This window comes from Aristolochia californica, unplaced genomic scaffold (genome assembly GCF_029961685.1).
Source record: "Aristolochia californica isolate CCGP_79_NKW_82.1479 unplaced genomic scaffold, dmAriCali1.0.hap1 SCAF_9, whole genome shotgun sequence".
Lineage (NCBI taxonomy): Eukaryota > Viridiplantae > Streptophyta > Magnoliopsida > Piperales > Aristolochiaceae > Aristolochia > Aristolochia californica.
The window spans coordinates 966,083-992,031 of record NW_027182290.1 but is presented as its reverse complement, the minus strand read 5'-3'; the positions used below and the strand labels follow the sequence as shown (position 1 = coordinate 992,031).

The window sequence follows — 25,949 nt, the reverse complement described above, 5'->3', positions numbered from 1 at the left end:
TTTTTCATAAATTGTTCCAAATCAGATCAATATAACAATACCATTTTCTTGAGGGAATTTTTTAAAAATAACCAATTTATAAACTTAATTACGAAAATACTTAACTTTGACAAATAAAGTCTTGCTAGCCTAAAATTTCTGAAATTAGCTGCATATGCCATGAATGCTCTGAGCTGCTTGCCTAACACGAGTTGTGATTGCTGATTTAGTTTATGCAAAGTTAGTATAATGGGACATTTCAGTAAATCGTGACAAGAAGATGCATCAGAATAGTATCGTCCCTGCACATTTGAAAACAGACAATTATATATAGCAGGCCAGGCCATAAGATTGCACTCATCTGCTAACCAGATACAACCGATATGGCCAAGGGCGGCAGATTGATCACTTACTCTTTCAGGTTGCGTTAGTCGTTTCTGCTGTCCTCCTTTTTCCTCACTCTGGATGTGAAAGATGCGGGTACGATCGAACAATCATGCCGTCAAATCGGTGCAAAAGACAAGCTAGTTAACGTCAATCTTTACATCTCGTTTTTGAAATTAGATCGCCGGAGTCTTCAAGCAGATCCTTCAGTTCTAGTCAGAATCTGCCTCGAAAACACTCGGAGTAAGAGGCAAGGAAACGGAGGAATTCGTAAGAGCTCTGGCTGTACAACGAAATTGCTTCTCAATTGTTCGGGAGACTGTTACATAAATATTTTACCAGGCCTTTCCAGAGTGCTCGACAGACTCGGTCCATCCGGTCGTATCGACAAGTATGCCGAGTTAGATACTACAGTCTCAGGCGACAACTACGAAGAAGCATTACAACTTCAGGAGGCAATCTGTAATCAAGTCATCACTATCCACTGGAACATGTCAATCTGGCCAAGACACAGACGACCCTAAAAAGAAGGATATCAATTTTAACCGACTAAACCACTGTTCATTATTTTTTATCTTGAATTTAAAATTATTTATCTCAAAACATTAAAATTAAATTTACGATATCTGAAGTTAACAAATATTCAACACGAACCAGATTTAAGCAAGCCCCTGAGAGGGCTTGCTTATATAAAATTGAATAGGATGTTGTTCTTCAGTCAAAAACGAACCACAATACCTTAAATTTATCTCAGAATAGGCCATCCAAAACAATAAAATGAAAGAAAAAAAATGTAATGGGTTCACAGAATCACCAATTTAGTAGACTTATGATTGCAAAGCCATCTTTAAAATTTCAAACCAGTAGTTCGATTCGATTTACAACTTCATGAAGGTGGTAACTCGTTTCAAGTTGAAACGGCCTAAATGGTATTTCAGGTTGACAAGAACTCGATGTAAGACAAAGGCAAAAAACATTTGGCTGGCCACAGTTATCAATAATTATTCCTCGCTAAAAGACGGATTAAACCATGGAGATTTCGGCCGTGACAAACACGTAGGTGCTTCAAGGTACGCACCCCACTGCGCTCAATATGTTTCAGCCTCGCGAAGAGGTGGAACCATGCCTTGTATTAACTTTTGTTAAAAGAGTGCTTTTTTTGCTGCGGCTCAACCCCCTTGCTGCAATAAGGACAAGCACGTACCCATTCTAATGCAACCCCAGTATTACCTCTCGCCTCCTTTTTCTTCCAGACTCCTACTCATCCTTTCTAATTAGGATTTCGATGGATAATCAAATGTTTTATTCTATTTAAACTGGTAAGGAACCGATCAACAAGGAAAGAAATAAACTCCAGACGGCCAGAGTCAGTTTGAGCTGGCCATCCCACCTCAACTCAGTTATCTACTCTGCCTAGCTCCTCTCAATGCTCAACAACCATTTGCAGGCCCAAGTCCTCGTATCTCAAACACTCCATAATGAGCACAAATATTCACTCAAACAGAAGCAACTCAGCCCCTCCCAACTTCAAGTTTATACACATGCTTAGAGGAACTAGAAATGTCAATGGATAATCAACACTTCACAACCAAATCATATCCTTCTCATTTTAGTGCAAACATATGTGATTGCACAGTATAACACTGTATTTCACTTCGGTGATTGTAAGTTCAACAGGTTGTATCCACCAATAAAACAGGCCAGACAGTCATTTGCAAATTCAACAGGTTGCATTCAACTGGCCACAGCCATGTAAGGACAACTTCAGAGCGCCCAACTGGTCAAAATCTTAATGGGAGGCACCCTTCAAACTTACCGAACTGAGTCAAACTTTACTCATCCATCTATTCAGACTGATAGAAACATCTACAAATAGCATAATTTTTTTGTACACATGAGACCAGTCTTTTTCCCTTGTTCAAGCACTAACTGAATCAAATGGCCTAGCCATCACTCTTCATATCTCTCATCAATAAGGGGCACAATAATAAATCAGAAAATCGATGCACTCATTGTGTAAATGATATGAACTGCTTCAGGCATTAAGCTTTTGGATAGGCTTCATTTTGACTAGCTCAAAAACAAATCCATAACACTGATCCCCTCGTGAAGAAAATGGTCAGATAAACAAGTAGCATCCATCGCCATACATGCGTAATTGTTGCTTCCATTCTGAAAACTTTATGATGTGTCCATGTTATGCTATCCAGAACACTGATCCCCGCGTGAAGAAAATGGTCAGATAAACAAGTAGTATCCATCACCATACATGCGTAATTGTTGCTTCCATTCTGAAAACTTTATGATGCATCCCAGATTATGCTCTCCAGAAGGCATTAATTTCAAAGAACAGATGTGGCACTCACCTTAATAATATGAACCCGAACTTCGGCCACTCAAGTAGCCATCATTTAAACCCCGACTGGAGTATAGAGAAGAATAGGAACTACCATCCAACTGAAGGGAAAAAAAACAAATGGCAGCCAAAAAAAAAAACACTTGGTTACCCCCCTAGAAATTGTATAGCACCTAATAAAACATTTTCCATCAAAACAACCAAAAAGCCAGTAAGAGATATGCCTGGGAACATGACATGAAAATGATCTGAAAAACCAATGAAGCTTGCAAATGCAGACTGGGGGTCTTCATGTGGCAGAACCCAATATAATCGAAGCAAGCACTCACAAAACATAACCATAGAACATACAAGGAAAAAATGAACTCACATCTTCTCCATGAGATATGTAATTCCTTCCATAACTAGAGTATGCTACCTGCATCACCCTTTCTCACTCCACCTGAAGGAACAAATACTTGTCAAAAAAAGAGTCTGCATCACTTCTGTAACGGTATTGTATGAAACAAACAGTGAGTCCAGATGGATGGATATAAATAAAGTTATAAACATGAATAAGAATCACAAATGCCAATAGACACTAAAACATTTTATCTCTGGCACCTCGACTGTAGCCCGAGCTTGATGTGCGAGCTTCATATGACTCATGAGAATGTCCTCTAGCACCCCGACTCCCCCTTTCATACCCTAGGTGTGACTGTGCAAGTCTGGCAGTAACTAAAATGATAAGTTTTATCATTCAAAAATAATAAAAAGTAAGACAGAATACATTGAAGCAGCAAATCTAAATTTGCTTAAACAGTTAAAGCCCATGTACAGGAAAGAGAATAAACCTTGTAGATTCATGTGCATAAAAATCATTTTCAACATATGGTGGAGCAGCACTATTTGGTGCATAGTCATAACGGGCCCTTGAGTGTCTACCAGCAGATTCACCATACCGAGGAGGAAGATCATCCTTAATATAAGACAATTTGATCATATCAGTCAACGAAAAAGAAATAGAAGTATGAAATATATTATTAAACTAAATAACGAAATTTAAGTAAACTTTACCCACCATTGCTGAATGTGGACGCTTTACACCAGAAATAGAACCATATTCACGGATGTGACTGTCACGGTAACTTGAAGATCGCTCCACTGGTCGGCCATAGCTTTCTTCTGCATAGAGAGAAGGCCTTCGAGTGGCACTACGGGAAGCACCATGAGGCAGGCTATCTAAGTAATCCAGCTCACGAGATGGATAGGCCTCGTCCCTGTGGGTTAAGCGCCTATCAGTTGCAGCCCTAGAAAGGAAATATGCCGACCTAGGATGACGTTCAGCATGTCTGATGTAATCCCTCTTCAAATTCACCTTTCCATTACTCGGAACTGTTGCAAAGAAACCCAAGTTTTCAGATAATTAACTACAACTTTTCTAGCCAAATAAGAACATTTGAACTGATTTTTCCAAAAAATAATAGTTATTTAAAAAAGGTAATGTTTGCAGAAAATTGTTTGAGTTAAAGTGAGTTAATAGAAAGTAACTTTAGATGCCACCGGAGTTTCTCTGACGTCATTCACAAGAACAACGATATGATAAGTAACTGGAGCTGGCTAGCATATGCTTTGAACCAAAAAAACACTGTTTTGAAAAAAATGGCCCAAAAAAATAATATGCATGAAAAACTGATAATTAAAAGAGACCCACCATGATAGCCTTTTAGATTCATAGGTTTTTGGCAATGAATAATTCAGATAAGATCTAACCCGTTCAACGGAGGTGATAATATTTTGTCTATATATATATATATATATATATCTTAAAAAAGTCACAGGTACAAAACAGACCATTTTTTTAATGGATTAGTGATGAAGTTTAAACAAGCATAGTATGCGGGTTAACACTGCCCACTAGCAAAACCATACAAACATATGCACTTCACATACCAGGGGACCTCCAGTAGTGGGATCTTTCTGTGGGGGGGAAGCCTCTTCGACTCCCAACCCTGTCCATGCCCACATCTATTGGATATCTAGCCCTTGGACCCTCAAACCGCCTAAAATTGTCATTATACATGGGACGGCCTTCGAGGGCTCTTTGGCTTTGACCTCCAAGCCTCCAAGATTCCATCTGATAATTCCATGAAGCCCTTCCCCCACGGCTACCACCACGCGCAAATGGATAACCACCTCTGCCATGTCTGCTGGGTTTAACTCTCTGTCTTGGCCTTGACAACCTTGCCCTAACCTTTACCTGGAAAAGAGGCAAGGATGCTTACACAGGATAGGGACCATAGATAATAAAAAATATTATCAAGATGAAAAATGAGAAAAAAACCATCTTGTCCCCATCACTGAGTTCAGTATTGTTGATGCCTTCAATGCAAGCCACTGCAGTATCATGTGTATCAAAGGTTATAAATCCAAAATCTTGTCTCTTAGCAGCAGGCATATGCCGAGCAAGTTCAACCTTTTCAATCTCCCCAAATCTTGTAAGATGGTCTTTAGCCTCCTCTTCATCCCAACTGACTGGTAAACCATCTATGAATATTGTCCGAACCTGAAACGTCAAATAAGGGGCTCCCTCTCACTCCCATGCATAGCTTAAACAATTTTACCAAAAATATGTGGATGAACAGAAATTCTTCAGAAGAGAAAAAGGTAAAGAACATAGACTGGAAAGTCATTTCCAGATAACCAACTGTTTCAAATTAAGAGGACAGCAGAAAGCAGAAAGCAGAAAGCAGAAAGCAGAAAACAGATATTGCAAAATCACGAGGTCTGACATTTCCCCTTGAACAACGATGAAATGTCCGACCGTTCAACAAGAAATCAAAAGATAAACAAGCATGACAAGAACTAATAGAATTTACTGCTGCTCAACAGCTAGATTGTGACATAAATGTGTATGTTTAAAAAAAATACAGCAGAATAGAAAATTTTGCATAATATAATAAACTTCAGTTAGATCATTAAAAATTCCACCAATTTACTTCCCAAACCTATTAAAAAAAATCTAAAACGAGAGGAGAACTCATGTCACTAGCAGAAACACCCAATATCCAGACTTTAAACTTTCCAATAAAGTATTGCATACTTCAGGAAATCGTTCTCACAAGCATGCAATAGAAAAGTAAAAAATTAAACTACAACCTTGGGCCACCTTCTGCCTCCATAATGAATTGAAACTGCATCTAGCCAGGTACAAATGTTTGACCTCCAAATTAGAGTTTCAAGCAATAACCTAATCCACATGGCGACCTACCCATGCAAATTCTATAGACAGCTTACTTTCACCGTCAAGTAATAAAAAAAACTAATGCAAATATGACAGCATACCTGTGCCATGATTTCATCATCGGGCTCGATAAAAGTATCTGTAAAAGAAACCTTTGCAGGCCTATCTGTACCAAGCACAACGTCCCTTTTCTGCAACCTCCTGCAAACATCCAAAGCATCGGACCTAGATGAAAAATCTAGAAAAGCAAAGCCCGTATTCATTCCCTCATTCTTTGCATCCTCAACCAATGTCAACTCCTCATATTTATTCACTCCGTACTTTGCAAGCTTCTCCTTCAACTGTTTTAAGTAAATAAATAAATAAAACAAAAGCATCCTAATAAAAAAAGCAAGTTGAAGAAAAAAAACTTCATTGCTTACAGAATCAAAGAAAAATTCACAGCATTTGAATACACTTACAACTTCTTTAGACCAGTTCTTGCAAATATTACCAACGAAAAGTGTATCACTATCCTGGCTTGGGGAGACCCCACATCGCTTGCCATGAACCTATAGAACGATATCGGCCCATAAGAAATCATATCCAGTGTCTAATTTGCGATAAGCTTAAAGCAATTCATGATAACGATGCGTACCACTGGATGCTTTAATTCGTTAACTGCCCGCCTAGCTTGTTCAACAGTCGCAAACCGAAGAAAGGCGAAACCTTTGTTCTTCTGCGTCCCCGGAATTTTCAACAACCTTATTTCTGTAACCTCCCCAACGTCGCTAAATACTTTCCTGAGGTCCTCTTCAGTAGCCTCGCGGTCGAGACCCCCGACAAAAATTTCCAACTCTTTCCGTTTACGCCGCTCCTGCACAACTTCGTTGCGTTCCTCTTCTTCGTCGCCATCAAGGAGCTCCTCTTCCTGGCCGTCTATTTCTTCTTCCTCCTCGATCATCTCAAGCCCGTTTCCGTAATCTTCCTCGTCCCAATTGGGTTCCATCTCGTCAGGTATGTCGTTCCGTACAGTGGCGTGGTGGATGAGTTCAAGTGCTGACTGAGAAGCAGGGTCGTCATCGGGTTCAGAAGAGGGCTCGTGATCGTCAAGATCTAATCTTTCCGCTCGGTCCATATCATGGTACTCCACAGCAGAGAAATCCTTTTTAGCTGTGACTGGAACAATTACAGAATCAGAAAAGAGCCAATTCGAAGATTCTTTCAAACAAAGATACACAAAGAAGAAATACAATCTTGAGAAGGCAGAGACGGACCACGTGGTTGCTCATTGCCAGAATCAGACAAAACGGAACCGCCGACTCTCTGGTCGACGGACTCCGTTTCTTTAGCTTCATCTTCCGTTTCTGCATCCGTCTTCGGAATCGGCCTTTTCTTGAGCGCCGTGGCGGTGGACGGTCGCCTGACTGCACGCGGCGGCATGGCGTTCCGATAGGAAGCGACAATAGTCGTAAGACACTGCGGCACTGCCAATTGCTAAAACCTCGGCAGCTCGACGGACCTCTCTTCTGAGCACAGAATTCAGATCCGCCGAACCCTAAAGCCCGCGCGCGCTCAAAGAATGGGTATATTATAATTAATAGCGATTTTCGAGCAGTTTAAACGACACCCAGGGGACGTTACTTTTAAATACAACAGTTATATATTTGTTTTTTTTCTTTTCTTCTCTATGTCACTATCACGTGGTCTCTATGTCTCAAAATCCCAATCGCACCCCGGGCGTCTTGGGGAGTACGACCACGCATAGCAAGCGCGTCTTGCCCGTGTTACGCGCGCTACCGAGTCCAATATTCTGAGTCCCCGTATTCGTTCCCATCCAAAACCAACCTGCTTAGGAGGCGAGGGAGGAGCGTCCGCCATTCTGCTTCGCTACAACCACAGCTCCAATTCTGCCAGCTTCAACCATTGTCTTTAAAGGGTTCGATCTTGAATTTGCATTCGTCGATGGAGAATCCTCAACCCATTCAGAGAGATCGAAGGCCGGACGCTCTTGGAGACCTCAGAGTCCTCCCCGATGAACTTCTTAGCGCCATTTTGGAATATCTCAGTGCTCGAGACGTTGCTCGTCTTTCGTGCGTAAGCAGGTTGCTTTCATTTCTAATTCCCAAAATAACAAATTTCTGTCCGTTTTCACCTTTGTTCCCATTGTTCTAAGATGTGCTTGCAAATTGTTCCTAGTTGTCTTGCAAGGAAGGCTCAATAGCTGACTGGTGTTATTACTTTACTTTGAATCGCTGTAGTTATCTTTTGCATAGTTTTGTCTTGTTTAATTGATTAGGATGTTGAGTGTGAGGCAAAAGGTGGACATATTTTCTTGTTTAATTTGCACAGACGACTCCATTCGGGTCTTTTGCCCAGTTGAAATTCTGTGGATTTGTTACTACGTGTGCCAAATTGCATCAATTGGATGGCCGGGAGGGGTGGGGGCTTCGTTATGCGAAGTGGGAACTGGTTTGAGTGCTATTTTATATTTTGGTTCTTCAAACGCACCAATTCGGGATGACTTCGGACTATATGCCAAAAGCTTCTTTTAAATTCACGAAAAAAAAAATATTACGTAATGAGAAAACACTGAAACTGATGCATAAAGAGTTGCAGTCCTTATCATTTTCCCGTCAGCATGCTAAATAGAAGTCCTAAAGCTTTCCAATGAGATAGCTGTGTTTTGTTTTCTGATTGGTATTGGTTTCAGTTTAGGGTTTATTCGGTTGGGTTGCTTTTTTATTTTTTTATCTATCGTGTTCGTGTTGGGAGCACTACGTAATCTGATCTTATAGATGATGACATTTTACATTATTTGTCTCCCAAGCTGTTTTTTTTTTTTTTTTTTTTTTTTTTTTTTTTTTTGTGGGGGGAGGGGGGACTAAATTGACATTATAGTTCACTCTCTCTCTCTCTCTCTCTCTCTCTCTCATGTATAAGTTTGCAAATCCATTCACATGCTGCATATGGTTTATGAAATTAAATGACATTTATTAGGTTGTGGCCTTTGACACCTTCCATCGTCTACATTAAATTTTTTCAGTGTCATGTACATATTGTGCAATGAAGAACCCCTTTGGATGACTTTATGCCTCAAAAGTGTTGGGGGTTTGCTCGAATACAAAAGCTCCTGGAAAGAGACAACACTCTATAGGTACTTATTAATTTTTCACCATCTTGATTATTCGAATCTTGAATTGGATTTCACTCTCACTTTATGTGCTTCAATCTGAATAGAAACTATCTTTTGTATTGTCAATTTGTTATTTTCAGGCAACAAGTATCCAATTATGAAGAGTCTAGTAGAAAACATTTGCATTTTGATGGTAATGAGCAATTTGAATGTCTTTTTTATCTCACATTTTTTAGTACCTTTTTGTTTTTTATAGAAGGTTGAATATGTTTTTTCTCACATTTACTGTGTAAAAAGAAGATTTTCGCCCAATCTTTGGGGCTAAAGAGCTCCTGGGGAACCCAGAAGGATTTTCCCTCCCAAAACATTTATTTTGCTGCACTTGATTTTTTTATACATGCTAAAATTTGCACCTTTCAAAGAGCTATGCATATAAACTCTTTGAAAAATTGGTCATCTTTTCTCGTGGGGAGGTGGTCTTCCATGGGTAAAATGACATTTTGACCTTTTCATATTTCCAAAGTATCAAAGACAACATGAAGATAGGTATATCCCAATATTCTTCTATCAGTTGATCTTTTAGAATTGTTATAATTATATTTGTTAAGGAATAGTCTCACATGGAAAGATCTTGAGTTTATTAGTTGGAAAAGAGTTTTTCTTAAGTTGGCTAGTCATTTTGGGATAAACCTTAAACCCAATTTAACATGGTATCAAACAAGTACTCGTATGTGGGCCTCCACCCATATGATCCACGTGCCTACACATGAGGGGGAGTGTCCCACATGGAATAGTGAGATCAAAGATTTTGAATTTATTAGTTGGAAAAGAGGTTTCCTAAGTTGGTTAGTCATTTTGGGATAGGCCTTAGACCCAATTTAAAAATATTGATTTTTTTTAAATAATAGTTCAAAATAATAATTCTAACAACAATGATTAATGCCATCTTCATCATCATTATTGGAATACTGCCATCTTCGGCATCATACTCATTATTATTATTTGAAAGAGACATCTTCGTAAACCCCTATGAGAAGGCTTTGAAAGGCATAGGAAATTTAACTGCTTCACTTTAGTTTCAGCAGACAGATATATGCTGAAAGAGAGGTGTGGGAGTTCGTAAATAATATAAAGGATTAGTTTGCCTTTATTTTCTGGCTTTACCTATCAATGCAGGGTGCAAGGAAAGAGTTCATTTGGCCGGCTCCAAAAAATTTGGAGGTGGCTTAAGTGATGATGAGTTCTGGATGTAGCACTTGTGGTGATCTCCGAGATACCATGCTCATTGAGTACTTTGGCAATGTTGTGCAGGATTCAATTCTTTTTTCCTTTATAGGAGGTGGTACAGATGTTTTATTTCATTAGATGCATTCTCATTCAACAATGGATATTTGGAAAGAAGAAAGGATATTTCCATGGAGGATTTTTATCGTGAATACGATGCAAAAAAACCGGTAAAGATTATTTTTTGTTATTTTAGAAAGTTTTAATTTTTGAGATTTTCTAATGGTGTGGATTTTTTTTTTTTTTTTTTTGGTGATTATGCCTTGTTGGAAAGGGTTCTTGTCATTGTCTCTTTATCACTGATTTCAGTTGATTGCCTTCATACTCTTTTGTTCGACATATATTCTTTTTTCAGTAATACAATGTGATAATGTATATGGTACCTTTATGATGAACATTTCATGAACAAAAGGGTTCTAGTAAAATGCTAAGCCCCTTCCCCACATCACATGCCCCTCATCTCCATGTGGCCATATAGCTGAAGGCTTTCCATAAACTTTAGGCAACATTAGACATGATATTTGAACATAGGCTTCTGGGACAAAAGCAGGGATCCATAATCTTTATGAGTATCCTTGTCTTTAATTCTTTAACAAAATATCTAACTTGAGGAAATCATAATTCAAATAATTGTGAAAATAATTGAAAAAAAAAAGAAAGAAATTATCTGTAATTCAACCCCATGTATCTTTCCAAAAAAAAAAAAAAAAAAATGAGATCCCTACATACACTACAGGAACTCCACACAACATCCATCTAAATTCGGTGCTTTATCCCCAGCCAAAGTGAATAAAGCATGAAACATTTCTTGCTCAGAAAAAGATTTCTCCAACATCTAGACATTAGATTCAGAGAGATTATTAAAGCATCCGCTAAAAGGGAAGAGTTGCTTAACAGTTCAATCAGAGTATAAAGAAGAGTAGAATTTATAATTCTGTCAAACATCTTCCTTATCGGTCCAGAGTCCAGCAGAAGTTTGAATGGCTGAGAAACAATTCTTCGGTTTTTGGAGTTTGCAATAGCATGATAATATTTTGGGTTGCATTCACCATATTTGACCCTGTGATGGGAACATTCAGGTAAAAATTTTAGAGATGTGATTCCTACCAGTGATGGGATCCTGTGATCAGGATCCCATCCAAACATGTAACCTCCTTCCTCTTAATTGCACAAACATTATATCTCTGTGCCTTATGAGTGTTTTCACCAGTTATCTTGTCTTCTATTCACAGGTTTTGCTTACTCAACTGGCAGATACTTGGCCAGCCAGAGCTACCTGGACAACTGATCAGCTATTGGAGAAGTATGGAGACACTCCTTTCAAGATTTCTCAAAGGAGTAGGAAAAAGATCACTATGAAATTCAAAGATTATGTAACGTACATGAACATACAGCATGATGAAGACCCGCTTTACATTTTTGATGACAAGGTGCAGTTTTGTATTTTAAATTTGCCATGTGAAGGGTGGTCATTTACTTCCTCAATGTAGTTTGAAACAGTTTTTGTTACCTTTCTTCAGTTTGGAGAAGCTGCACCTGGTTTATTGGAAGATTATCGTGTGCCACATATGTTTCAAGAAGATCTCTTTGATGTCTTGGATAAAGATCAGCGACCACCTTTTAGATGGCTAATCATTGGTCCTGAGAGATCTGGTGCATCTTGGCATGTTGATCCGGCCCTTACGAGTGCCTGGAACACTCTTCTCTCTGGCAGAAAAAGGTAACCTGTCACTATTAGTATGTGTGTGTGGTGTTTACAGAACTTTGCTTAGGAAATATGATTGTTTTACAGTTCCATAACATGATAGTCTTCTTTAACATATTTTTCTTTCAACTGTGTAAAAAACTTGAAAAGTTGAAGATATATTGAGAAGAAGTAGAGAGAAGAAGAAAAGAAAGAGAAGAGAATAGAGAGGAAGCTGCAATGTGCAGTCATAAACATAAGGGGTCAAAAGCTCAACCCCTAATTCTTTTATTAGACTTAAGTGAAATTTTTCATAAGGACCCAAAAATCCCTCGTGACTTAATGTCTACTGCAGCTAATATATGAGGGAAATGAAAACAAAAAAATTACATCCTTACCCCTTTCTCTGCACATCATTTAACAGAACACTTTTATCTATGTCTAATGACTCAAATACCCTCTAGGTAAAGACTAACATACCCTTGATTGTAACAGAGCTGTATTGTTGTAAACAGATGGGCACTGTACCCTCCAGGTAAAGTGCCTTTAGGTGTCATGTTGCATGTGAATGAAGATGATGGTGATGTCAACATAGAGTCTCCGTCATCGTTGCAGGTATTATTTGTTGTTCCACACAGAATGGCTCCCAGTAGTTTTGAAGTATCCTGATTTTACTATCTAATTTTCATATTCATACTACTCTTTTCACAGTGGTGGCTGGACTTTTATCCTCTTCTTGCTGATGAAGATAAGCCTATTGAATGTACTCAACTTCCAGGAGAGACCATTTTTGTCCCAAGTGGATGGTGGCATTGTGTGCTTAATCTAGAAACAACTATTGCTGTCACACAAAATTTTGTTAATACCTCCAATTTTGAATTCGTTTGTTTGGATATGACTCCTGGGTATCGCCACAAAGGAATTTCTCGTGCTGGTTTGCTTGCATTATATGATAATGAAAATCTCAAAAACATGTCAGCATGTGATATTAATCAGACTGACAATGACAATGACAATGAGTGTCAGAAAGAGAAGAGGCCTCGACTTTCTGGACTCCAAGTGGATCGAAATAATGAGGACCTGAAATTTTCGTATGAAATAAATTTTTTATCAAAGTTCCTAGATGAAAATAGAGACCACTACAATTGTAACTGGAGTTCAAGCAATTCTTTGGGGCAGAGGGAAATGAGGCAATGGTTGCACAAGCTTTGGGTTGAAAAACCAGAGATGCGAGGCTTAATATGGAAGGTAAACTTGCTACTATTCTGCTATTTTTTTTGTTAAAGAACATAATAGTAATAGTAATGACAGTAATAGTAACAAGTATTATTATGATTATCATATTATATTTATTATAAAATCAGTGTTAAAAAAATAAAAATTGATTTTGTTAGTGTTGGCTTTATGATAATAGCAATAACAACATCAATAATAAATATTACTATTTTTCAAAAAAATTACTATGATTTCATTATTAACACTATATAATATTTATTACAGTATAAACTGAAAATTGATTTTGTCATTGTTTTGGCATTTAATTAGGTTGGGTAGTACATTGTTTCTTGAATGTTTTACCTCATGGGCAGCCCCCATTCTCATAATGCTTATACTCGTTTTTTTCTAAATAATCAAACCTATGTTGAAGATCACTTATTCTTTAATCTGTAGTCTCCTTATTACATATTTGTTTTTATAGTTTAGGTTAAACATGGATTTTAAACTGTCTAATTATGCTTACAACATAGTTAAATCTGGCAACATTTGAATCTTAAATCTGGAATGGAATTGGGGTATTACATTCTCCGCTTGAATAAGCTATCTGAATAGATGAACCTCTTGAATAAGTTTTGTTACCCCACCTAACATCACTCTTCTATTTCCTCTCCTCTTTTGTTCCTTTTTTTTTCTTTTGATTGGAGGTAGAAGAAGTTTCATTTCTGTTGTGATGATGATATAGTGCATATGTCCTGTCTTAAGAGTCTTATTATTATTCTTATTATTTTCTTTTAGGGAGCATGTCTGGCACTAAATGTTGAACACTGGTCAGCTTGCTTGTCACACATTTGTGCTTTTCATGATCTGCCTTCTCCTCCAGATGATGAGAAGTTTCCAGTTGGCACAGGCAGCAATCCTGTAAGTAAATACCTGATTACCTGTTTTTGTATACCCTTATCATCCACAAATGAAGTGATGAGTAAGGGTAGTCTTTGGTATTATAGCACTACTTATCTTCCTGCAAGATTTTGTGATTATTTATTAAAACAACGAAAGTATTTTTAGTACTTGGGAGAAGCTTCCTAATTATCTAGTTCATTTGTTGTCTCTCTTTATTTTCTCCCCATGCTTAAATGAATATTTGTTGACCAAAAGGCTTATCTTAATGCAAGTTTTTTTTTAAGACAAAATTTCTCTTTTGGGGGAATTTATCAGGAGAAGGTAATGACTTTTCATAATACCGTCTAACTAGCCTTTTACCCATATGTGCTTCCCTAACCTGTCTACTGCACTTTGCTTTTTAAGTAAACACAAGATTAATCGCATCAAGATATCTCAAATGCTTGTTAAAGGCAGCAAAGATAACAAATTCTTTACTAATATTCATGGGTATAACTGATATGAAGTGGATGCAGAAGATTTTTTTTTTAATTTAAGAAATGGTACATTTCATTAAGGCCTGAAGGCAAACAGGAACATCAAGGAGGGGGCTCCCTTATAATAAGTGATTGCAGGGTGACCCCATCTCTACCTAAGGAATCAACTATACCATTAACAGATCTAGGGATGCGAGTCCAATTACAAACAAAGGCCCCAGAAATGTCTAAAACTTCTAAAAAGTACTGCCAGTGGCTCCAAGGAGGATGCTTATACCCAGAACACGAATTGATTACATCTCTTAGAGTTGCCTTCAACTTCAAGTCTCCCAGAACTGATCTCTGAAAATCTTCAAATCATGCCAGAGAGCCCTCCGCATAGTGGAGTCAGAGATACTAAGTGGCCTAGCATAGGAAAGAAGCACCTGATCATAAGAGTTCCTGAAAACTCCACCGAGCCTCGAAGGACTCAGGTTGGCCAGGTTGGCAAGTGATGATCCATTGAAGTTAAGCTTGATAGCATCACTCTATGGCAGCTTTCATTGCACCATTACTGAGTGCTTGTGCTGAGTAAGATTAGCAACTTGAAGCAGCTCGAGATTTCCTTGAAAGTATCAAGAGCAAACAACTGGTCCCCATAGTCTTCTCTGAGATTATTGACCAATGAGAGGACTTCTGTTCGAAACATCTTTGATTTTCTTTTGGTTCAGATACTCCAGGAAATGAAGGCTAGCATAGCTTTGAGCATGATTGAATCCAACAACGTAAAGGGGCTGTTGAAGCCAAGGGAAACAACGTCATTGAATGAGCCAAGAGCATAGAGGGAAATGCCAAAGAGGTTAACAAATTGACTCCAAATGTTCCAGGGGTAGCAGTAGTCAATAAGTAATCTATCAATGTTTTCTTCATGTTGGCGGCACAATGAGCAGGAGCTGCTAGGAAGGACACACTTAATGAGACTGTCTCTAGTAAAGATCTTTCCATGGAGGATGCTCCACAAAAATAATTTGACTTTCGGAAGGCAAGAGAGAGTCCAAACCTTTACAGCTTTGTGTGTGTTATTTTGGGTAGCCACAGTCAGCATTGCATAACTGGAAGCAACTAAAAATGAACCACAAGGAGACAGACACCAAATGATTTTGTTTGGTTGGTCACATTGCAAGTACATGTGCTCCACATTCTTCATGAGGTTGCAAATGTCTATAGCCTTGCAATCATTGAAGACTCTCCTGAAGTATTCCAGTTTACATCACGAAAGCCTCCATTAACAGCAATGCTAGAGAAGAGCACCTCTTCATCTCTGGCAAGATTGAGCAATTGAGGATAAATTAGCTTCAAGGGGCATTCCTGATCCAAAAATTCTGCCCGAATGTGAGTCCCATTATCACGGCAAAACGAATATTGGAGATGAATAGGGAAGTTGTGATAAATATATCTCCAACAAGGGATGGGTCCCCCACCAAGCCACCAAGTAGCAGTCGTCTCACCCATCTTCTTAGTGATTCCAGAAGATGTGATAAAGGATTCTGCTAGTGATATCATTTTTTTGACTATATATGTTGCGATTTGATGCTGCACAAGTTTATTCAAGAGAGAAGGATTATAAATTTGTTCACAAAGGCGAAAAACTTTGACAATGTAAGAATAATGGGTGTCGGAGATGGAGTTAAAGGCTATGCAGTTGGAAGAGTAAGAATATTTTCAGAATGATGACAGTAGATACTGTTTATTTTATAAGTTAATTGGAATTAAACCAGCAATCCTGTACGATGTGATATTGGAATTACACCATGCTATTACAGTGGACACTGAGAAACTTTAAGTGGTATTATTTTTCATTATCACATTAATGACGACAGTTATAGTTCATGAAATCTGTACCTATAATATCAGTTTGTCCGGAGTAACATACTCAGGAAAAAAGTGAGCACACCTGATTCTTTACAATCCTACAATGTTGGTATTAATATGTAAGAACAACTCTAGTCTTGACTTGATTCACAGTACACCTAATGAGGGGTTTTCTTACCATGTAATATAATCTTGAATCTTATGTTTGTTTGCATATGTCAGATTTTCACTGTTATGGAGTGTATTTTGACTAGTGGCCATTCTAAATATGTAAGCCAACAAAAAATATGCATACCACAAGGAAAGCACTATTAATGTTCTGTAGTATTTCCCCTACCGACCATCTAACAAGGTAATGTAACATTTTAATTAGCAAATAAATTGAGAAATCACATATAACATATAATGGTGCTTATGCTTTCCATGCCTTCATTTCATTTGATTGTATATCTCCTCTGGATAGTGTGATGAAACTTATTAAAGAGTTAACAATCATTTAATGGTAAGGATCTTGCCAATTTGTTTTAGTGAGGGCATGAATTTTTCCCTTATATGTTCCATGGGAAGCTTAAAAAATCCACTAAAATTTGGAATGATTCTTAACAGGTTTATCTCATTGGTGATTATGTTATTAAGATCTATGTTGAAGACGGGTTGGAATGTTCGATCCTTAGTCTGGGCTGTGAGGTACCTGTTAATTTTCTATAAAAGCTTCCTCCATAATGTTTCTATCTTTTGTCATTAACTCATAAATACCCCAAATGCAGCTTGAGTTCTATGATGTAATTTCTGAAGTCAAATCACCTCTGAGAAATCATATTCCTGATATTCTTGGTAGTGGCATTGTCATTTGTGAGAATGGTTCCTATAAAATTATCCCATGGAATAGCAAAGGAGTGCCTGATCTGATTACAAAATATGATCTAAGTTTGGGGCTCAGTTTGATGGATGGCTTTCACCCTCTTGGTGTGTGGAGAAAGAACCAGTTTGTGCTCAGAAATGTAGGAAATTTGCAGCGAAGTAATGGTTCCTCTGACCGTAGTGAATGTGCAAAGATATGGCCATATGTTATAACAAAAAGATGCAAGGGGGACATATTTGCTAATTTGTAAGTTTACTCTTCATTTGGTTTTAAGCAGAGGCCCATTTTTGTCTGCTAAAAGGTGAGTCTGGCCCACTGAATATGCCCTGCTTGTTGATTCTATGTTGCTGCAGAAGAGAGAAATTGTCAAAGGATGAATTACTCAATCTTGCTGCATTTTTGGGAGATCAATTGCGTACTCTTCACCTCTTGCCACTGCCATCATTGTCTTCTCCAGGTGGCACACATCCAGAGAGTTCTTCTTATAAAGCTGTTTCTGGGACTGTTTCTATCCCAGATGAATGGGTACTTTTTGTCAAAACTATGGCAGGAAGGAGAAAAGATGTTTTGACTCGTTTGTCTCAGTGGTAAGTGATAAAAAAATTTATCAAATTATGGGAATTGGGCTGTATGAGTCAAGGAGATTAATTGATTCCGACTTCTTATTTGGATATTGTTATGTCCTGGTTTGTTTTTCGCTCAAGCTTTGTCAGTTGTTATATATATATATATATATATATTTTTTGGTAACTACACAATTTTGATATATTTAATGTGAACTTAAATGTTTCCTGTTAATTATTATTTTATTGAACAAAGATATAACAATTTGAACTCTCCTATGAAGCAAAATTTAGCATAACTTGATCATTAGGTTTCATCCAGATATGGGTTTTAATGTGATGTTATTGGTACACTAAAAGTGATGAAATGGCATTTTTGAGTTGGAGAGAGTCTACTATAAGGATGTCTCTAGTTTCAGTAAGAAGATATGACTTGGTAATACATGATTTGCGCATGTTTTTTCTTCTTAAAGCAGTAATCTACTCAAATTTCACCATGATTTTTTAATCAATTATCATCTTTTTGGCTTTCTTATCCATTATATCGAAACAGACTCTTTTATTCATTATACCAAAAATTAAAGATTTTCATGGATGCCTGCTTTGCCTTTTGATTTGCAGGGGGGATCCTATTCCAAACATTTTGATAGAGAAAGTTGAACAATACATTCCAGATGACCCTGCATTGCTGCTGGATCTTTTTAAGGTTCTTTTGTGCATTCTATTTGTTATTTAGTAGTTTGACATGGAATTCGGTTAGTGCTTTATGACATTTGATGTTTGATTTAGGATAAAGATGGATACTACAGAGTCAATCGCTCTCCTGCATGGATACATTCTGATATTATGGATGACAATATACACATGGAATCATGCATTGGCTCTGATTGCTTGCATGAAAATACCATGGAGACCTGTGCTTTGGTTAATGGTGACAGAGACGGACATATCAGCAGTCGAACAAAATGGTGTCCTAGCCACATTCTTGACTTTAGTGATTTGACCATCGGTGAGTTCTTTTTGAGTACTGTGCTTTGTACTGGATAGTGGGCTTTCCTTTCTAACTTGAATAGTTGATTTGTAATGTTGAGTGTGCTGTGTAACTTTGTCCAGTGCGGATGATCTTCCAAGATTGAAACTCATTTTGTTGTGTAACCCTCTGTCTACTAAATATGCACTTCATAGTAATAGCATTTGGATCAGAGGTATTTCAAAGCTGTAATCTGTCGTAAGATGTTTGATGGTTTCTCAAAGCAAGTCAAGGAATATATGATTTAGAAGCAGTTTTGGAAATTGGATGCAGCCGTTATTTAATTGATCTGTATATGTGCAGGTTGAGTTATTCCATACCAGAGGAACAATAAAGACTGGATGTGATTTTTTCTTGTACATGTTTTCTGAAGTATACTGATACAGCGTGGGACTTGAGCTCTTGGTTCAATGGTTGCCTCAGGTGTTTATTAGCATGACAAATAAAAAATTTGTGTGAAGTCTTGGGTTCAAGTCTCACTAGGTGTGGGTTCAATGTAAAACATAAAATAAAAGAAAATCTAGTCAGTTTTCTTTTCTGCTTTATATTCTATTTCAATCACTCCCTCGTTTTATGTTAATGGACTTCTATATCTCTGGATACCTATTCTCATCTGTACCTAATTACCTATTTCATCTTTGTTTAATATGATTTTATTCTTGAAAGACTGCATTATCTAGGACTGCATGGAAGGAAGTTGGTCAGTTTCATTTTCCTTTTGTGCTTCATATATGGTATTCTTTTTGGTTAGGGGATCCTCTATGTGACGTGATTCCCATATATTTGGATGTGTTCCGAGGAGAGAGGAAGCTGCTTGAGTGGTTTCTAGAAAGCTATCGACTGCCTCTTGTGCAAAGACAAACTCCAAGGGATACAATATATGATTCGCCCATTGAGAACGAAAAGCTTGCGAGGATCTCATTCCGAGCTATGTATGTTAATAACAGACCTTTTTAAGCTGCATAATGACAATGTCTTCACATTATGAAGGCCATGTCACATTTATTCCTTTTTTTTTCTTTAAGAACTGTTCATATTCTTTTCTTTTTAGTCGAAGTAAATTTTGAGAATTTTATTTCATATATTTTCGTTTAATGGATATTGGTGCGTGTTTGTCTTTCTAGGTGCTACTGTATCCTCCACGACGAAAATATCTTGGGATCCATTTTCAGTTTATGGAGGGAGCTGCGTTCTGCTGTATCTTGGGAAGAAGTTGAAGAGACCGTTTGGGGAATTTTGAATAAATACCAAAGCGAGGGATGAGGATCACGAACCTTTATATTGGATGGATCTCGCCTTCATTTTATTAAAGCATTGACTGGTTGTTGAATCGACTCAAAAACAAAATATTTATATCTGAAAAGATGAAGCAAAGTTCTGTGTTTTTTCTTTTATTCTGTTATAATGTACAAAGTAAATGTTCGACTTTGTAATAATTAGTACTTTTTTTTAATCCACGATCTTAGCTATGACCGAGTTCCTTTTAATCGGGTTATGCTCTCTTGAGCCTCTTGCCTCTGTGTAATGTCAGCATTAACACGGCTGACCTGTTGTTAGTGATTCGGGGTGTTTTCTTCAGCACCAGTCGCCAGCTGATATTTCAGATTTTACCTCCTGACGGATGGCTGAAAGATCAACAGGGTAATCTCAGAAAGCTCTTTTAAAATACATATCCTTGCAAGGAGTAAACCTCCGGCAATGCAGAGCAAGAAATCAGATTAGTGCATAGAGACAGGACAAACATCTGGCAATGCAGAGTAAGTACCAAATCTTCAAAGTTCCCCTGGTTTCGCTCTCCTCTTTACTGGAAAAAGCTCCGAAAACTCGTCTGAGAAATCGAAGAATAGTCAATCTATTTGCACTACTCTTCTTTTTGCCGTCTTTTATGTATTCTTCTCTGCTTGCTCTAGCAAAGTTGGAACCAATTTGAAACCGGGATTCTACTCCTGTTCCTGCCCAGAAGCGGAAAGGATCGTCCGGAAAGTGATACGGAGAACCATAGCTCGAGAACCTAAAAGCACTGAAGTCTTTTATATAAATCCGTAATAATTTATTTTTTCCACGTATGTTACAGCGACTAAAGATCTTAATTGTCCATCCTAGTTATGTGAAAATTCTGCATCTGAAAATGCAATAAAATGGCTATGCAACTTAAGATCCATAACAGTAATTACCATATCCCACAACACAATAAAGAAATTATCACCAACAAATCCATGCAGATTTTTTAAATAGAACAGACGTCCCAGTACTTCAAAACATCATATATATGAGTCCTCACTCAAAACTTTAAAAAGTAACTAGAAGATTTTTTTTCATGAGCTGCAAAATCTCAACTACAAAATGACATTGAATTAACCTAAGCCGCAACTGATGGCTTGGAAGCTGCAGAAAGCCTGGATCTCTTCTTTGCAAGGCTCTCACTACGGCGTTCACGCTGCTCCTTCAGTCTGGTGGCAAGAAGCTTCTGGTACTCTGCTGCATCTGACTTGGCCTTTGCAATCTTCTTTTTCTTCTCTGCAATGCGTGCTCGCTTTCTTTGCAGAGTCAATGGCGTGACTAGCCTCTGGATCTTAGGAGCTTTACTGCACTCCTTCCCTGCAACAGAAGGCACTTATCACTTGATTATCTAAATGCACTAGTTACAGATTCAACTGAACTTGCAACAAATTATTTCAGGTGAAGAACCAAGTACCCACCAGATTTTCTTGTGAATGTTCGGCGGTATGTGTTGACATACTTGCGAACATCATCTTGCTTGGAGAGATTAAAGAGTTTCCTGATCTTAGATGCCCTCTTTGGTCCTCTCATTCTTGGTTTCTCTGTATCAGTCAACCCAGGGAGATCACTCTCCCCCTTCTTCACAATAACAAGGTTCAGAACCGAAAGGTCAGGGCTCACAATACACCCTCGAACAGACTTCCTCCTTCGCTCTCCATTGCGTCTACCATGACCACGGAAGCAAGGCGTTCCTGTCCACGAATGATACCTTACATCACATCCCTTGCACATAAATATAGTCGATAGTTGAAGAAGAGAATTCTCTCGAGTACAATCAGGCCATAATAAAGCAGTAACAAGGCAGTAAGCAGGTCCTAGAGTACCCAACATTTATAATCCCAAGATCCATACTACCAGGAGAATCCTATAAGATCAGGACTACAAAGTCCTCAACATGTCAAATCAAATTCCAATGGTTAAAAAAAAGCAGCAAAAGAATCAGTAGTCTGGCTTAATGAATGCTGTTACTGACCTCTATGCAGCAGAAGACGCACACGACCAGGAGTAAGCACTCCCTGCTTCATTGGGAAACCTTGTTTGTCACAACCTCCCATGATTTTGAAGACATAACCCCTGAACTCCTGCAAGATGAACTTAAGGTTAAAAGTGAACCTGCTCTTCCCACAAATGAAAGATGTAATGGAAGAATCGTACCTCGCCCAGAGCATCTCCGATGACCTCCTGGGAGATCCTCTTATCATAAAATGCCCGCCTATATGAATAAAATAGTGAATAAAAATTGATCAAGTCACAATTATAGATGCCAAAGAACATTATACAAGCACCACTAAAAGATAGCTACATGGAATCTCAGAGAGAAACTACTCCACGTTTCTCAAAAAAACTAAGAATTACTTTTTTTAAGGTTATCAGCCTAAGCAACAACACGCTATGTTTTCACTCCCAACCATAATTTAGTGCATAATCAGCTCCATGCACCACCATTGCAAGGTCAACATATGTTAAATTGAACTAACAGTTCTTTCAATTCTAAAACTAAGAGTGTGGGCCCAATCAGTAGAGTTGATGCACAAATAAAGGAGTCAATTAGCTTGGAACAATGTGAACTCTAAGAGTAAAGATAGAAATAGAAAAAAGACACCATGCCAATTCACTTAAAATCCAAAAGAGAATGTAAAATTCCACAATCCTGTGCAGTAATTCACTTGTCCCATACTAGACATGATTCATATGAGGCAAACCACCTCTACTTTACATATGTGTCTACACATTTTCCAGAAAATTCTCGATTCGAATTCAACTCCATTAGCCACTTTCCAACTTACAAAGAACATAAATCCAGGTAAGTGTGACATGAAACTAACTCATTTGGTATGCCTATTTTTTGTGTTGGCAAACAAAGAAAGTGGGGTGGAATTCACTTTGAGCTAGAACATGAATTCATCCTGGTGCCAAAAAGAAGAGGATGAGAAGTTCTTCACAGTAAATGAATATTGATTCTTCCATTCGAATGTTTAGCAAAGAGAGGATGCATGTTGTAATCCCTCCCAGTTATAATCTGTTTAAAAGATAAAGTCGCCACATAACAAAAATACGCTTCACCTCATTGAAGAAAGACCTTCTCAGTGGGCTAATCCTTCCTGACTAAAATTCAAATCACTAAACATGAGCGCCTCAAACACAGAGGAAAATAGAAAAGAAAAATCCTAGTAAGCTCGCTGGCTCATATTGAAGACTAAAAAAAAAATTGTTTCAAATGTTTGAAGTCAAATATAAGAAAGACAGCATGTCCAAGGACCCAAATTGCCCAACAAATGCAACACGCCACAAGCAATGCGAAGCAAATGATAATAAAAAATAAACGCGATGCTAGCTGAAAGTCGCGACAAAGAAACACGCATCAGATAAAACTTCTTGATGCTATACCTAAGCAAATGCAACACAAGATAGCAACGAGGATAGATATACAAATAACAACCACAGAGATATCGAGATGTAAAGATCATAAAAATGATTTTTATAATATAAGACGATAAAGGAAAACTCACAGTTTCTGCTCATCGTCGATCTCGAGCTTCTTCTGGCATCCCGTAGTGGGATTGGCGATGTTGAACTAAGCAAACACAAGAAGAAGAAGAAGAAGATTAAGTCAACAAACATAATCTTAGGAAGGCGGGAGTAGAAGAGAAGAAGGAATTAGGTCTTCTAAGAAATACCTTCATGGTGACTGGAGCTCGATATCCGCTCGGGCCACAAGTCGAGAGAGTGCCGCTGAGAGGAAGGGGAGAAGAGATAAAAGCATAATAGGGTTTCTTTTATTGCTAGGGTTTTATCGCTCGTTTGGGTCTACAAGGTATCGTTGCTCGCGAGTTACAAGAGCACGCATTCCGGGCCGCGCAAAAGAAGTGAATTCTAGAGATGGGATCTCTAGGCCATGCTCCTTTAAATATTATTTAAATTTTGTATTCATGAAAAATGAATAGAATTTAATATTATTATTGAAATTATATTCCAAAATATTTTAAAATAATAAGAATATTTTATATTCCTTTTCTCTCATCAATTTGTGTCCTAACCCTCCCTAAAACTCAATTTATAAATGAACAAACTATAATATTATAATTATGCTCTTAAAATTTAAACTAATTATATTAATGTCATTATTATGAAATAACTCTTTATTTAGTAGAAAATTTTAGGTTTTTATCCAAATTTTAAAACTTAATTTAGATAAATAACGACCATTTGAACTTATTTAGAAAAATACTCAACTTTGATCGATCAACTACAAGTATACAATCAAAGGTAACACATAAGCTTTGACCAATTATATGTCACTACGGTCATCATGCCACATCAATACTCCGTGAGTTGAACAACATGTCAACTAACACATCATCTTACAAACAAGTCATTGCCTATGTAGGATGCCAAATCATTAAATAAATAAAAAAATCACAGTTTAAAATATAACATGGCAAACCATGTCATCATCCATGTAATATCTTTTATCATCGATTTAAAATATTTATAAAATTAAAAATTTTGAAAAAATTATTTTAGATTTTAAAAATCCAATTTATCAATACACTTTTTATTACCTTATATTTAAAATAATAAATTAATACAAATATATATATATATTAAAAAAATTAACTCTTGCCTATTTAATGACATGGTATCTTACATGGGTGATGATGTGAAAAAATGGTGACATGGCAATTGATGTGTCAATCGACTCACTGAGCACTAGGGGTGGCTTCGAATCGAGCCGGCTCGCGAGCTGCTCGAGTTCGGCTCGGTTCGATTTGTTATCTATCGAGCTCGATCGAAGCCAGGTTCGGTTCGTCGGCTCGCGAGGCGGCTCGTGGTAAGTCGGTATCGGGATCGGGATCGGGATCAGGAGTGGGATCGATAGCGAGGGGGGAAATTTTTTTCCTCCCCTCGTCACCGCCGAGCCCCTCCCGTCGGTTGCCGTCGCAGCTGTTCGTCGATCGTCTCTACCGCCGTCGCAGCTGCTCGCCGGCCGCCTCTGTCGCCTGTCGTTCGATTTCTTCCTCTCCTCGCCATTGCCTCTGTTTTCGTCGTCGTCGTCATCCCCGACGACAGGTCCTCCCCAACGCCGTAACCCCCTTCACTCCGCGTCGTCTCGGCGAAAACACAGAACCTAAGTTCAGGGGAGAAATTAGGGGAGAAATAATCTCCCCCCTCCCCGCGCGAAGATGATCTCGCACGTGCGATATCATAAAGTAAAAAAAAAAACTTTTTCCACTTGAAAAAAATAAAAAACAAATTATAGAAATAAGTTTCTATAAACTATTAGTGTCTCATGTTTTTTTTAATCATTTTTCTAATTGAATTTTTTTATTAAAAATCATATAATTTTCTAAGTAAGATTTTCGTACCAAGATGGGGTAGAAAACTGTCTACAATTTTTTTGAATAAGTATTTAACAGTTGATGTTGTAATACTTTTAGCATGAAGCAATTTTCATTGCAATTTTGTGTTTGATATTTTATTTAATTAAAAATTTATCGATAAGTATAATAATATATTAGATTAATTATTAATTTTTATTTACTTCCCTATAAGAGGCAATAAAAGGTCCATTTAACTTTCCTAAGAAAATTTTTAAATATTTCTTGTAATTTTATAATAAGTCACTAATAGTAATAAAATTTTATTTAAAGGTTTTTTTGGGAATATGTATCATAGAAAAAATATTTTTAGTTTTTCCTATAATATAAATTTTCATCTAGGGGCACAAAGGAGGCCATAAATT

At 37.6% G+C, this 25,949-nt stretch overlaps 3 protein-coding genes across 5 annotated transcripts; 1 reads left to right on the top strand and 2 right to left on the bottom strand.

Annotated features, from left to right (window-relative positions):
* Positions 1-1,090: 1,090 nt before the first annotated feature.
* LOC137940288 (heterogeneous nuclear ribonucleoprotein Q-like) lies at positions 1,091-7,467 on the bottom strand. Of its 3 annotated transcripts, XR_011110314.1 has the most exons (12): positions 7,199-7,467; positions 6,580-7,100; positions 6,404-6,493; positions 6,044-6,283; positions 5,043-5,264; positions 4,652-4,958; positions 3,780-4,093; positions 3,553-3,677; positions 3,323-3,426; positions 3,090-3,161; positions 2,730-2,820; positions 1,091-2,565 (listed from the first exon to the last, which is right to left on the bottom strand). XR_011110314.1 is itself a non-coding variant. In XM_068785249.1 (11 exons), the coding sequence occupies exons 1-10, from the start codon at positions 7,362-7,364 to the stop codon at positions 3,124-3,126; spliced, it is 2,127 nt and encodes a 708-aa protein (XP_068641350.1). In that variant the 5' UTR covers positions 7,365-7,467; the 3' UTR covers positions 1,091-2,820; positions 3,090-3,123. The 3 variants fall into 3 exon arrangements, 2 of the variants coding, with proteins under 2 accessions (XP_068641350.1, XP_068641351.1); XM_068785249.1 differs by having other exon boundaries at positions 1,091-2,820; XM_068785250.1 differs by having other exon boundaries at positions 1,091-2,820; positions 6,580-7,094.
* Positions 7,468-7,750: 283 nt separating this feature from the next.
* On the top strand, positions 7,751-20,396 carry LOC137940287 (lysine-specific demethylase JMJ21). Its single transcript, XM_068785248.1, has 16 exons — positions 7,751-8,026; positions 8,968-9,078; positions 9,198-9,250; positions 10,369-10,511; positions 11,574-11,771; positions 11,862-12,061; positions 12,541-12,640; positions 12,737-13,273; positions 14,039-14,161; positions 17,077-17,157; positions 17,238-17,578; positions 17,686-17,919; positions 18,517-18,601; positions 18,685-18,904; positions 19,677-19,857; positions 20,050-20,396. The coding sequence occupies exons 1-16, from the start codon at positions 7,887-7,889 to the stop codon at positions 20,186-20,188; spliced, it is 2,886 nt and encodes a 961-aa protein (XP_068641349.1). The 5' UTR covers positions 7,751-7,886; the 3' UTR covers positions 20,189-20,396.
* A 728-nt stretch (positions 20,397-21,124) lies between these two features.
* Positions 21,125-23,977, bottom strand: LOC137941377 (small ribosomal subunit protein eS6). The gene is made up of 6 exons (XM_068786759.1): positions 23,884-23,977; positions 23,716-23,780; positions 22,361-22,418; positions 22,179-22,287; positions 21,625-21,897; positions 21,125-21,523 (listed from the first exon to the last, which is right to left on the bottom strand). The coding sequence occupies exons 1-6, from the start codon at positions 23,887-23,889 to the stop codon at positions 21,285-21,287; spliced, it is 750 nt and encodes a 249-aa protein (XP_068642860.1). The 5' UTR covers positions 23,890-23,977; the 3' UTR covers positions 21,125-21,284.
* Between the last annotated feature and the right edge of the window lie 1,972 nt (positions 23,978-25,949).

Bases quoted from the DNA above. Each gene is read 5' to 3' on its own strand.
- LOC137940288 (XM_068785249.1), bottom strand. From the start codon at position 7,364: ATGCCGCCGCGTGCAGTCAGGCGACCGTCCACCGCCACGGCGCTCAAG. The intron at 6,284-6,403 runs GTAAGTGTATTC...TACTTAAAACAG, and splicing joins AGAACTGGTCTAAAGAAGTT to TTGAAGGAGAAGCTTGCAAA. The intron at 5,265-6,043 runs GTATGCTGTCAT...TTGACGTTTCAG, and splicing joins ATGATGAAATCATGGCACAG to GTTCGGACAATATTCATAGA.
- LOC137940287 (XM_068785248.1), top strand. From the start codon at position 7,887: ATGGAGAATCCTCAACCCATTCAGAGAGATCGAAGGCCGGACGCTCTT. The intron at 12,062-12,540 runs GTAACCTGTCAC...TGTTGTAAACAG, and splicing joins CTTCTCTCTGGCAGAAAAAG to ATGGGCACTGTACCCTCCAG. The intron at 17,579-17,685 runs GTAAGTTTACTC...ATGTTGCTGCAG, and splicing joins GGGGACATATTTGCTAATTT to AAGAGAGAAATTGTCAAAGG.
- LOC137941377 (XM_068786759.1), bottom strand. The intron at 22,419-23,715 runs GTGAGTTTTCCT...TTATTCATATAG, and splicing joins ATCGACGATGAGCAGAAACT to GCGGGCATTTTATGATAAGA. The intron at 21,898-22,178 runs GTCAGTAACAGC...ATTCGTGGACAG, and splicing joins GCGTCTTCTGCTGCATAGAG to GAACGCCTTGCTTCCGTGGT.